The sequence below is a fragment of the Dicentrarchus labrax genome, unplaced genomic scaffold, assembly GCF_905237075.1.
Source record: "Dicentrarchus labrax unplaced genomic scaffold, dlabrax2021, whole genome shotgun sequence".
Taxonomy (NCBI): domain Eukaryota; kingdom Metazoa; phylum Chordata; class Actinopteri; family Moronidae; genus Dicentrarchus; species Dicentrarchus labrax.
Genome location: NW_026136707.1, coordinates 4170082 through 4184090, shown reverse-complemented (window position 1 = coordinate 4184090; position 14009 = coordinate 4170082). Strand labels below are relative to the sequence as shown.

General features: G+C 40.6%; 2 protein-coding genes across 3 annotated transcripts; one reads left to right on the top strand and one right to left on the bottom strand.

Annotated features, from left to right (window-relative positions):
* Positions 1-418: 418 nt before the first annotated feature.
* LOC127367644 (transcription factor HES-5-like) lies at positions 419-1723 on the top strand. Its single transcript, XM_051407674.1, has 3 exons — positions 419-527; positions 683-769; positions 870-1723. Exons 1-3 carry the CDS (start codon positions 483-485, stop codon positions 1413-1415), a joined length of 678 nt encoding a protein of 225 aa, XP_051263634.1. The 5' UTR covers positions 419-482; the 3' UTR covers positions 1416-1723.
* A 1334-nt stretch (positions 1724-3057) lies between these two features.
* notchl (notch receptor, like) lies at positions 3058-13999 on the bottom strand. 2 transcript variants are annotated; one of them, XM_051407664.1, is made up of 11 exons: positions 13441-13999; positions 12185-12329; positions 11176-11508; positions 10029-10249; positions 9027-9351; positions 7918-8093; positions 7227-7288; positions 6911-7034; positions 5711-5808; positions 5168-5499; positions 3058-4176 (listed from the first exon to the last, which is right to left on the bottom strand). In XM_051407664.1, exons 1-11 carry the CDS (start codon positions 13490-13492, stop codon positions 3666-3668), a joined length of 2379 nt encoding a protein of 792 aa, XP_051263624.1. In that variant the 5' UTR covers positions 13493-13999; the 3' UTR covers positions 3058-3665. The 2 variants fall into 2 exon arrangements, with proteins under 2 accessions (XP_051263624.1, XP_051263623.1); XM_051407663.1 differs by lacking the exon at positions 13441-13999 and adding an exon at positions 12703-13418.
* Positions 14000-14009: the final 10 nt, after the last annotated feature.

The window sequence follows — 14009 nt, the reverse complement described above, 5'->3', positions numbered from 1 at the left end:
GCCTCCAGACTAGTGAAGGCTCTTTAGGCGCATCGTTCACTCTGCATTCATTTTCTGGTCAAGATGTGTTAAAAAGAGATAATTAAGAACAAAGTGAAGTAGAAAATTAATAGTATATATATATATATTAGAATATATATTACATTTCTAACTTATTTTAACGTTTAAACATTCATAGTTCCACTGATTAATTTCCACTGATATGGCCAACTCTTCACTTTTTAACTGGAGGAGACTTAAACTGCAGGAAACCAATTAGGAGTTGCATATTTCACAGACATTAACGAATTGGTAAAACTGAGTTTAGTAGTTTCAGCATGGAGTAAAACCCAGAGTAAAAACAAGTCTGTGGTGGGTGGAGCCTAAAGTTACGCCCACCTATGGCTTAAAAGCCCTCACTGAAGACTGAGAGAGCACATTCAGCTGTGACGGAAAGACCGATAGATCTGCTGTTACTCTTGGATAGTTCTTGGAATACAACCATGAAATTGCTGCAGAATTCAGAGGACGCAAAGGCACAAAGGAAGGTACTTGTATCATTTATGCTTTCATTGAATATCACAGATAATTTTGTAGTAAATCACAGGATCTGTTATACACGAGATGCACATTACTCCGTGTATAAACATTTCTAATTTCAATCATTAATTTTATTTTTATTTTCTCGTTTCGTTTCTCGTAGAGCCTCAAACCTCAGGTGGAGAGACGTCGAAGAGAGAGAATGAACCGCAGTCTGGAGAGCCTAAAGACGCTTTTACTACAGCGACAGGTAAAAGCCACATAGCTCTGGTGGTCAGGTCATCCTCCAAGATGAAAGGTCTTTTATTGAGTCTGAGAAACCGTTTATTAAATCTTTTTTTCTGTCCTAGGAAGCGACTCAGCGCAGAGTGGAGAAAGCTGAGATACTTGAGCACACAGTCCTCTTCCTACAGAACACCGCCACAGGAGACCAGACGAGAGCTGAAGTAGGTGGTGGTGGAGGAGGAGGAGGAGGAGGCCAGATACACTCCTTCCAAGACGGTTTCTCAACTTGCCTGCAGAGAGCTACTCAGTTCCTGGGACCCGAAGGGAAGCGCCTGTGGCTTGGAGCAGCACTGGATGCGTCTTTTGCAGCTCGCTTCTCCCGTTCAGACTCTGATTCCGCAGGCGTCCAAAGAAGAACTGAAGCCCATTCCTCCTCCAGCTCTCTCAGAAAGTCCTCCAGGTCCATTCTTCAGTTGCTGTTAAACAGGTCGGCACACAAACTGTGCACGCCTGCCCTCACCGCGGCCAGTTGTGTTCAGACCCGCGTAGAATCACCTCGCTCTCCCCCCACGACTCCCCAGCAGACCCACAAAGTGGCGAGTCGAGCGAGTAAACAGAGCCCGTCTCAGAGGCAGCCGGTCAGCCAGTCACTGTGGAGGCCCTGGCCCTGATCACCACGCAGTGACTGCAGAAACTGAACTTTTATTGACTCTAACATGCTGACTAATATTCCTACAACAGCATGTGTCGTTCATTTGACTTTCTACAAGGACATTCTCAGTGCAATGTATTGAACACGGGCCTCTTGCTTTTTGTAAAGTCTGATAAATTTGTAGATATTGTAAATGTATTATGATCACACATGCTGCTACAGCCTTTACGGGCCAACTCGTGTTAATTGTGTCATTTATGATGTATTTTTGCACCTTAATTTATTCTATTTGTCATTTGTAAATAAACAAAAGGAAAAATCAGTAAACGATGCGTATGTGTTCATTGATTGTTTTCGGGCACGTGTCTTGAGGAGCATAAGTGTGGAGTAGAGCTGCCACACAGGGGGATAAAGGCACCATGCGGTGACGTTTCACGCAATATCACACATGGAACAAGCTTTAATCCTCACTCTGAAAAACTACAACATACAGGCGGTCAAAGTATTCAGGAACACACAGCCTTACATTTATGCCTAATTCATCTTAATTAACCATTAATTTTGACACCTAATGTCGATTTACGTATAATTAGAATAATATATTATGAGTATTGTGTCTGTAAGAGTATAGGCAGGCTATATGTAACTATTATAGTTCAATTTGAGCAAACTAAATAAAGCTGATAAGGAGATAAAGCCATGCGTAAAAGTTGCCACTGCGTGCCCAATGTCATATCTTCCGGCATTGACGTCAATATTAAGGACAAAATGTTTTGTGCGTTTAATTTGATATTTAATAGAGAATGGGAATCGCTGTTAGGCCTGAGAGTCACTATTGACGGTATAAAGAGAATGTGGTATCTTAAGCGTGCGTAAAAATGTTTTGCGTAACGCTGTCCGATCATTTAATTGCGACAGTTGAAAGAGTTGTTCATAGCACGGGGCAGAACTTCCAGTCTGTGATTCATTTACATCTCAATAGTAGGCAAATGCGCGTGGGAACGTGGGAAGTGTCTCCTCTCTGTGCCACCCTCTCCAATGTATCAGTTTTAACAGGTAGTAAAGCTGTAAATGCAGCGCCATTTCCTTCTTTCCCATGAGAAAGAGTCTGAACCCACCGAGGACCTGTTATCTGAAGCAACATGGTCTGTGTAATTTAACGGAAGAATAGAAACGGGACTGGATTTCAGCCAGGCTAGAAAATGGATATGACAGCCGGAAAATACTAAATATTATTAAAACACCTTTTATTACAACAGTTTTTATAATAAGACAGTGACAATGATGATAACATTCCTGTGTCTTTGAAGAAAAGTTGTAGCTAAGAACTGTATATATAACGTGTGTTCCGGGCACACGCCAGCTCTGTTTATTGGTGTGAATTACTGCTCAATAAAAGTGGCTGGCGCTGACGATAGGCCTGTGTTTAGGTCCTGTTTGCCTCTCCTGTGTCTAAATAAAATCTTATGTAACATTATCATTTCTAATAATAATATATGTTATAATAAATAATAACAATATAATAAAGTGGTCCAACAAAAAATAGCTTCCAGACATATCAAATTGGTCAGGCTTTGTTGGGTTTCAGGGTTTGTTGAATTCCACCCACTCCACCGTGGCAACCAGGTAACGTAATTTGAAAATAAAATACAAAATCCATATTATTTACAGTCACTTTATTGCATCAGCAGGATGTGCCAACCATCCACACATTTTCAAAAATAATTTCTCCTTGATCGTGTCCGCAATAATCAGAATATGACCTGTTGAATGTCAAGAAAATATGAATATATTACAGTATTTATAAAGATTTCAGTTGTGATATTCATCACGTTTGACTGGCATCTCAGACATGTCATTATATTACCTATTAGATTCTGTCATCTGACAGATCATTTACAAGGAACAGTGTCCCACTCCCTAGTAAAAAATATAATCATAATAATAATTTAGGCAAACTGGGGAGGTGATTTGGGAAGTGCTGCTGTGTATTAATTTGACAAGAATGTAACAAATAAGTAACCAAGCAAATCCGTCAGGCGACACCCAACAGATGCATTTTGGATAATAATTAAGGTCCCAATAAATCAATGTTGGTCTCCCTCCAGCTTTGGGCCTCCTTCTAAGCCCTCTGCTTTGCACTGAGCTTAACAACTAAATATACCTTATGCCAAACTTAATCTCAGTGCCTCTCTGTCAATATTGTAAGTCATTATCTTATTCACATAGGCTGAATGGAAAAGCAGCTGTGGCTTCTTCTGTCTGTTCTCTACAAGGCTGTTTGTGTGGAGTCAGCAGTGTTGTTTGACTTTTCACCTCTGGATTTCTGCTCTGAATTTGCTGAACTCACCACTGCTTGTTCTACTCTACTGGGATTGTCACCATTTACAACTGGCTGGCGATCTGATTGGGCGATAACATCTGTGGGAGGTGAAACAACCACTCTTTCTATGGGCTCATTGGCTGTTCTGTCTGTCACAATAACATAATTGGGCTCTGGCTGGTGGCCACTGGAGCGACGCTGCAATGCATGCTGGGTGCATGAGAAGGAACGCTGACGAGGGGCAGGCTGGGGCGACAGGAAGTGAGGTGTTGCAGCTCTGGGGACTTCCTGGTGCCTGTCCCGATCCTCGTCTTCTGAAGTAACCTCCTGTAAGGTGCTGATTGGCCGAGGCGAGCGGCCCATGATTCTTGGAGGGACCAGTGCTGTTGCTGATTGGTTGAGCTGTGGTCGCCAGTTCTGAGGAGAAGGGTACTGCACTCGGCTCATCGACCAATCACTGGCAAGACAAGAAAATCATCCCTATATTAGACTGTAACAGTAACAGAGAGGTTTTGCAGAAAAGTGTTGTTTGTCCCATAAAATACAAATTTAGAGTTAGAAAGCCAACTCTAACATCAACTTTAGAGTGTCTTTGAATGCACCATCAAGGAATAATTTTTCAGGACAGTAACTGCCTTAGCACAAGACAGCTTTTCAATTTTTTACTGAAAAAAAAAAACTAAATTTGCACTGTGATTGATTACCCATCTCAAGGAAGTTAAGCTGATGGTTATACTACCCAAAAATTCAGGTTTTGCTTATTTTTTTAAACTCATTGCAGTGGTTTCAATGTTGTGTGAAATACATCTATCAATTAAAAATACTTTTTTTAAACTGTGCGAATACTGATTTACTGCAATGTGTGAATATGGATTGTTACCTCTTAAGAGGAATTTGCAGGCTGCAAATCACTTTTGTACTCTTGTGCTTAACAGTGTCTTAACAGTCATTTTGTTATTTCACCCAGTAGCCACTCCTCTCATTGAGTTAATGTGTAAAATATGTTTGATGCCAACAGCAAATGAAAAGTTTTATGTGATGTTTGGCTAACTGGCTAAAATGAGCAAAGGCTCATCATCCTTTGATCCACTCTGCTCACAGTGTTAATTGTGAAACTTTTGGTCAATAAAATGTCAGAAAATACTGAAAAATGTCATCAGTTTAGTTCAGCCAACACTACATTCAGTCTATTATCAGTTTACTTTCACTTGCAACTAAGGAATTCTCACAATTAACAGTTTGCTTGAAAAGTGACAGTTATTTATTATTAACCATCAAGTAGTTGCATATTATTTTACTCTTGGACTGATTGATTAATTGACTTATCATTTCAGCTCTAATTGTACATTTCTCACTCATCTCTCTTTTACTCATCTGGTGGCACATCATCAAAAGGCAGACAACAACATACTGTTGTCTGTGTGTGCAGTGTATTACTGAAACCTTACTTTTGTGGAGGTGGGGTCATATCTCGATTTCCTATGATCCCAGAGAAGGAGGCACTTCTTCCAGGCAGGCCTTGTGATCCGACCCATGGTGAGTACATCAGAGCACGCTCCTCCCACAGCATGTCATTGGCTGAATCGACGGGAACAGGCCCTCTCTGAATTTGGTGAGCCAACAGGAGCTCTAGCACCTGGTGATGCATGCCCTCTCTTGCCACGTCAATCGGACGACGTCCCCTCCGATCATGCAGCTCAAGGTTGGCACCATGAAGGAGGAGAAGTCTGGTCGTATCATAGCAACCATGGAGGGCGGAGAGGAAGAGTGCTGTTTCGCCCTATCAAGGAAATAATCGTAAATATAACTTATGTGATGTGTGGAGGATATTTATTCCAAGTGTTGTGGTGATCTGCCCAACCATTCAGAGTGACTATCACATAATAATACTCCAGACAGTCACCTGTACAACTTAAAACATGGATAATCAAATTTATATTTTTAATATGATATATAATTAATGAACCATTGGTAAAGAAACAAGAACTTACCTTATTGTCCTGCAGGTCCACAGCGGCCCCATAGCGAATGAGGGTCCTTGTTAGGGAGAGGTGGTTTACTGAGCATGCCCAGTGCAGGGCTGATCTCCCTGAGAGAGACAGTGTGAGTGGAGGGGAGGTATGGGGGAAGAAGGGAGGGAGTAAGTCAGCCAATGAACAACCATTACACAACAGAGTTGAGCCCAGATGGTGAAGAGAGGGAGAATGGAGTGATGGGATGCAGAGATGAATTTTTTTCAGCCGAAGTGAGAAAGGGGACAGGAAGACAGGCAAAAATAAGAGATGTAAAAAGAGGCAGACAGAAGGGCAGAGAGACAAAGAGACAGCAAAAGCAAGGAGTAAGATGAGCAACAAAGTTAATACGTCTATCAAACCGAGTTTGAGCACTAGAACACATTAACTTTGTTCTGAGTCAGAGGAGGGCAGCAGGGGAGCTGGAGGAGGAGGAGGAGGAGGAGGAGGAGGAGGAGATGGAGGCCACGAAGAAATGAGCACAGGTCGGGAGAGGAGGGACACAAAAGAAGGATGTGAGAGAGACGGGGTAAGTTACACCAGTTACTCAGCCCCTCAGTGTACAGGAAATAATGGATCAAGAGCTCAACATGTTATTTTTCTCCAAGGTGAGACCAAATATGGCATGTGGGCAGGTAAGTTTAAGGCTTTTTGTGCAATGTTGCTCAGTCTGTCTTTCAGACTGAAATAGCTCAACATATTTTGATATGAAATTTAAAAATGTTGAAGCAGACTACCTTTGGTGATCCCTCGACTATCTTGAATGATTGTGACACAAAAAGTGTGGATTATTAAATAATGTTTGTGAAACCCCAAATAATTGTTAAAAAGCACTTACAATAAAAACACTTAAACCAATTCATGCATGAAGGGGTTAAAGCAGAATTACACAATCTCTGCTTCTGACATCAGTGCTGACATAACATATGCAGGAAAGTGGTTGGATATCATGAAAACTGAATTTGCACATAATTCCTCATTAATGTTTTAACCTGCTTTCCTTATGCGATGGATTATTTATTTTATCTTGAACTGTAATTTAAATCAAATTAGCTACAATTCCTGGTATTCACATTGCTCTTACTTCAAGAAGGTTAAAACAGACACCAAGAATTACATGCAAATATTTCCGAGTGCCAAAGTCATATTAGTAACTAATATTAGTGATTGATGCATTACCAGTATGATCAGTGTTGTTGACGGGCACTCCTGCTCTCAGCAGCTCCAAAACCACTCTGTCCAGCCCACTACGCACTGCTCGGATCAGAACCACAGACCCATCCGGGCCACACCACTCTGCGGACTGACAACACAAGCAAGCCATGATGAATATATAATACATATTTCACATATACTTACATATTCAGCACTTTAAGTTTGGCATTATACAATGTTGTCTATAGTTATAGTAAATTTAAACAAAAACAAACAAACAACAAAGCATTAAAATCAAGCTCTAAACAAATGTAAATCAACATAACTACACTAAACAGACCTGCTGAGGAGGACTGAGCAAAGGAGGAGGCATGGCGTTTCTCTCCCATCCTCTAGGTGGAGCTGAGGGAGAACCAGAATTATTTGTGTTAGGATTTGAATACACATACAAATACTATAAATAGAAGGATTTATACAGTTATACATGTAATCTCTCTCAGACTGTAACTTTGTACTGTGTAGTACATCAGTATGAGTCCTGTTTTACTCACAGCATCCTACATCGTGTATGAATATAGTGTCTTTGTATAGTGTCTTGTTTATGAGGTGTTCATCACTCTCAAAGATACTCAGTTTACAATTATATCAAACAGAAAACATATCATATATAGTTGATAATTAATTTTCTGTTCATCGACTAATTGTTGCGGCTCTAGTCCAGTATAGAAATAACAATAAAAGGTGGATGTGAAGAATGAGATGTAGTGCAAAGGGAGTCCCATTATTTTCTACATTAGTAAACCTCAGAGTGCATTATTTCTGTTTCATTTATGAATTATAACAGTGATCAGTCTGTTGTTTAGAAATATTTGAGCTGTCTTAAGATGCCGGCCAGCCAATCAGAAACAGTTATTTTTGTGACCATAATGCTGGACGTGGTAAAAATATATGCCAGATTCCCAGATGAATAAAAGTTTTGGGAGCTATGAGCAACTGAGTAAGTGAGTAGTAAATGAGTGAATAAACCTCACGTTGTACAGGTCTGCGGGGCTGTGAGGTTCCGGCCCGGTAGTGTTTCTGCTCCTGGGTCCTGTGGTCACAGATGGAGGCGGCCTCCTGTCGCCTGGAGCATCTCGCACTGATGTCTTCCATTGAACTCTGGGTAAAGTCTGTGTCACTTCCTATATCCTGGTCCCTTTTGAGAGGTCTGAAAACCGAAAAGCACAGTTGATTTGATTTATAAAACACTCAAGAGCTCTGCGACACACCCAAACCCAAGAATACAAGCGTTTGTTTTCTTTAAATGTAGACTTTGAGGAAATGGACCTGGACCCTTGAACGTGTCAGGGATTACAGATAGTTATTGTTTCACAGCCCGGAGTAAGCTGTTGTCAGTTGACAGTATGTTACAGGATAGAAAGACAGGTAAGAAATAGAGAGCGAGGGGCCAATGACATGCAACAAAGGCTCCTGGTTGCAACTAAACTGGGGAAATTACATGCGCCCTTACCCACTTGACCACCAGGACACAGACAGTGCCCCTGCTCTTACAATATTTTCAATACACATTCATGAGGGCTGTGACTATCAATTATATTCATTATCAATTAGTCTGTTAATTTTTTTCTCTCCAGATGAATCAATTAAGCATCTATAGTATCAAATGTTACAAAACAGGCCTATAACAATTTCTCAGAACCCAAGGGGACATCTTAAAGTTACTTGTTTTGTTAGGCCAACAGTCACAAACCCAAAGTTCTTTAATTTGTTTACAATTACATAAAACTGAGACAAGCATCTAATCTTTAAACTGTGGGAACCAGGAAATGTCTGGTATTTTTGTTTGATTCATAGCAGTAATAGAAAAAAGGTAACGGGAGATTCAAATCACTGGGAGTGATAGGAAGAGTTAATGAGTAGATTGCCTCCTCCTTTCAGTAACTGTTAAATCGTTATGAATACTATGTGAATGTACCATACATACTGTATAACAGGATAAAAGTAATATCCAACAGATTCAGCCTTTTTTAATAACTGGATGAACTCTCACTTGTTTTAGAATACACCCTATTTGTTACATGACATCATTCCTCCAGCAGACCAAACATCCTCTCATGTCTTTCAAAGCAACTCCTCTCACCGCATCCGAATGGCATCCTCCCCCAGTGGTTCCCTCCTTCTCTTTTTCTCTGCTTCCTTTGCTTTCTTCTTTTTCCTCAAACTGATCTTCTCTTTCTCTCTGCTGGATCTGACCCTCTGCTCTTGGTGGGCTGCGTGTGGGGTCAAGGCCTTGGATTTGGGGTCATTGTCTGTGACTGTGGACCGGTGTCTCACCCTGTGGCCGCCTTCCCTCTCTGCCCGCTGCTGCCTCACCCTCCTCACCACCAAGAACACCACCAGGACCAGCACCAGCAGCAGGCCGATCGCTATGGCAATCACGGCCCATAACCACGCAGGCGTCGGCTCTTTGAGAGGAAGATTACAAAATTAATTTTTACAACTGCGAGGAAGAACAATTTTTGTTAGGGCTACATGAAAAACATATCAAGATACTTTCCACACTATCAATCAACAGTCAATATCAGTATGTGGTCCTGTTAAATTAAGTGCTCAATTTCATCCAATAAATGTTCCTCACAATGAGTGAAATGATGATTGTGTTTTAAAATCCTAAACTTTCTTAAAAAAGTTCACTGGTTTGGTGCGATGAAGCCCAGTATTTTAAACCCAGTACTAAACCCAATCATCTATAATCTGAATTTAATTTATATTTTATTTTTAAATGGTATGCTTACACCTAAACTGCTGGTTTGGTGAGCCTAGTACAGCACTACTGCCCTAGTGGAATCCCTATTTGCATGCATTTAGCTGGCCTTCTGACCAGCGAACATCACAAAGGTCATAAAAAACAAGTGTAAAGTAATTTTAATTTATAGTACTTGTTATATTTTCACCAGATATCCTGCTTTGTCATTTTGGTTCATGCTTTCCCTCTCTGAGTTAAAATGTTTGAACAACCAAAACTCAAACCTGTAGTGATCACACACACTGGAAACGGAAATGTGTTTTATAGTGTTTTGTTTGGATGAAATTCAAAGCTGGATGTGTATATGTGCGTGTGTGACAGGACATGTGAGCTTACCTTTGACTTCCTTTATCTCAGTTTCCTCCTCTCTGCTTCCTATTTCCTCTCGGACTCCTCTAATACTGATGACGTTTTTTAGCTCATTAAGGGTGGGGAATGAGGAGGGCCTCCGCAACATTACGGCACGCAGGAAACTGGCTGCCTCTGTGGCATAAGGGAAACAGGTAGAGGGCAGACGGGAGCATGGCCTGTTGTCCACTTGGAGGAAAAGGAGGGAGCTAGGAAAGAGTGGAGAGAGAAGGAAACATTAGGAAAGAGCATGTATGTAATTACTGAGTCCTGTTCCAATGTGTAGATTTGTCAGGATAAGTTTACTCAATAAAATCTGGAACCCTCTCAATCATTTGTAAAAGGTTGCACCTTCTTACAAAACATAAAATCAACAAAGCATACCTTTGAGATTATGTACTGAAAAAATGGATATGAATGGGTATTACAATTAATATCAATATCCCTGCTGGTCAATATCGTTCCGTTCAGACTGTCTTACTGTACATAATGGAGTTCCCCAAGGTTCTATCCTTGGCCCACTTTTATTTTGTCTTACATAAATAATTTAGGTATTAACACTTATTGATATGCAGATGATAGTGTTTTGCCTCGCCTTGAATCTTTTTTCATAGATTCCCTTGATACACTACTGTCTACTAGAAAAATTAGTAGTAGTGGTAATTTTCTAATGACAGATGTGTAAAACTACCCACTCATCATTGTGTAACATTGTGTATTATTGTGCAGTGTGAATTTCAGGGTTGGCTGGCCATCTCACTTTAACTGAGTCTTCTTATTCATAAATCCATTCTTGCTAAACTTCCCTCATAGTTAATTCGGAATGATTATCTCAGATCACAAGACACGTGCAGTATCTGCTGTCTCTCCCTAATGCAGAATTCAAGACTATTGTAAAACCAGTGTTAAATGACTTCATTGTTAATTGTCTCTTCTAAGTGTAAACATATTTCTGTATTATTATCTGTCTTTAGTATTGCTTTATCCATTGTCTGATTTTGTATTGCATTGTTTGCAACTTTTATGCTGCTGTCCTGGCCAGGTTTGCCTCGCAAAAGAAGTTTCCAACCTCCAGGGGACTGGTTAAAGAAAACATAACTTCACTCACTTTTTTGACATTTCACACAGCACCTACCCATCTGAGTCAGCTGGTGATGTCTGTGTCAGCAGGTTGGCAAGCTGTTGTGGATCAAAGTCAAACAGGTTACTGTTGGTGGAGAGGGGGGCGGAGTCTCTTAGTTTGAGCGGTGACTGGAGGAGGACGCTGAGCGCCCAGAGCAGGGAGCTGTTGGAGAACGTGCCACGCTGTAGTGGATTTCTGGTGTGAAGGACCAGTGTGCCTTTGGCCCACAGGCGGCTCTGGTGTGTGAAGCAGTCGCTGCCGTCCCATCCACAAGAGGCGCTGTCGCATCCCTGCTCGCAGTGTGAGTTGGCGTAGTGATCACGGCAGTACTGGATGTGGCCTGGACTGAGAGCCATAATGGGAAGGGATGATGGGGTGTAAATAAAGAGACAGAATACGATATTTGACAAAATAATCTCAATTTAAGGTCAATTTACTAGCTTTTTTTGCCCCAGAGCTTTCAACAAAGACAACGGGATGCGGTATTTAGTTGTCAAACTCCATCATTATTTTTACTGTTGTTTCTTTCATACTGCCATTAGTTCACTTTATGGACAGTTCACTAGTACTCTTTTCTCACACAGTTTCCAATCAACAATGTGATTTTAATATTGTGTTTCATATTGTTTTGAATTGTTTTAATTGTTTATTGCATATTATTATGTTGCTGAGTCCTTGGTACCAAAGATAACTTGTAGTATTTCATTATCTAATTCTTCTTTACACAAGTGTACTTATTAATGACAATGAAAAATATTGAATTAATCTTATCAATGATAACAATCAAAACACATGTCCACATGTTGCCTGTTTTGGGGGTTTCTTGGCTGAGTTTCAAATATTAATACAAGAGAGGAAAGAATATAATACATAGAAACAACTCATAAACCAGCATATAACAATTTACGAGCACAAATAAACCAATGGAAACATGAAATGTTGTATTTCACAACTTTCACTATTAAGCTGAAAACATTTTTAGGGTTCTATGATGATGAAAATGACAACAAAAGTGTTTTACTTGCACTGGCCCCTGTTCTTCAGGCAGTCGAAGCCGTCTCTGAGGCACTCTGGCTCCATACACTCTTTGTCACATGATCCGTCTCCAAACTTGTCCTTACACTTTCTGATGACTGGACACTGGCCCCACGGATCACCAGATGCAGCTGTGGAGAAAAACACAGATTAGTGCAAAACAAGTGGAAATTGTGCACAGTGTTGCACATAAATCTTCCTGTAACAGTTTTTGTGGTTAAAATGTAATAATGGTGTATTTGTAGAAGGGATACAGATGTATGCATTTGAACTGCAGGTGAATTTTATCAGCACTGCGATCACTTCCACATTCATGAAATTGCACACTTGGAAAATAAATGTAATCTTATTCACTCATGTATTAAATTATTAGGTCTGTTTTCACTAAGTGTTCTATCGCAGGACCAACTCACCCACATATTCAAACCACTCATTGTTTCAGAGCATTAGCAACTATTCATAACAATGCAGGTCAAGCCATGAAAGGTTGGCCCTGATACGGACCGTTAAAGGGAACAGGAAACGGGCCCGACATAAACAGGAAGTTTCCACGAGAAGCGAATAGCAACAGGAAATGGAGTGGGCCGGTCCTTGATAAAGGTCGAAGGTCATCACTGTGGCAATGAGGAATGTGATGGAGTTGGACAATGGGCTTGGCAGGTGTGTGCGGGACCATAAAATCATAGCAGAAAAAAAGCATGAACAATAGAGCTGAAATTAGACATGTTAAGTGTTAAACACTTTTGTATCACTTGATCAGCAAAAAGAGCCTTCCCGGCACAGGAGGAATAAAAATATAAGCCCTTATATTCCCGTAAAAATATAAATGTAAGGAATATAAATATTAAAACAGTGTGAATGAGGAACAAGGCTGTTAACGTAAATGACACTGCGAAAAAATACTTTTATTTTACTAACTTTTTCCAAAACAGAATATTATACTGACAAAAAAACCCAACAAAAATATTATTTCAATATTACTATTTCAACATGATGCACTTGGAGAAGAGTTTTTACCTAAAGTTCTTTATCGTTATCCGACAAATATAGTCTGGACAAATCTAATTCTAAATCACATGGGCTACAAAACCCTCCTTAAAAATAGTGATAATAAGATAGATACCATTTTTTCCAACTTGTTTTCAGATTAAACTTTAATTTCTACAACCTACAGCTGGACATACCATGTTTCATGTATGTACAAAAGAAAGATAAAAAGAGAGAGTAGGATGGCTAACTCACCATGACATGTCCAGCTCATTCCCAGCAGAACAAACGTCCTCAGAGCCAACATCTTCAGGTTGTTTAGGCCACCAGCTGCGGGGCCTTTTCTTCTCTGCTCAGAAGGATCAGCAGCCCAGTCCAGTGGCCTCTGATCTCCAGAAGCTCAGCTGTGACTCACAGCGTTATACACCGCTGTAAATCTGTAGCTCTGCGGAGTCGTTTTAGTCCTGCTGTTCACAACGAACAGTTAACTCTGAGTGAAGTAGCTCAATTCCATCACCGCCGCCGCCTCCAACACCTTCCAATACCACCACCCAGCCCACTTTGTTCACTCGCTCTTTTTTTTAGAGGCCCTGCGGATATCTGGACAACTTCCTGCCACTGTGTGGAGAAGAATAGGAGGGTGATGACCGTATGTGCATGCATATGTGTGTGTGTGTGTGTGTGCGTGCATATTTGTAGCTCTTGCGTCTAAACTTGAAAAAAAAAAAAAAAAAAGGCACGCAGTATGGGGTAAGTGAGCTGTTAGAAGAGCCGTTATTTCAATGTGTAAAATCTACAGGGTGCGAGGGGATGGCGTGGTTTGA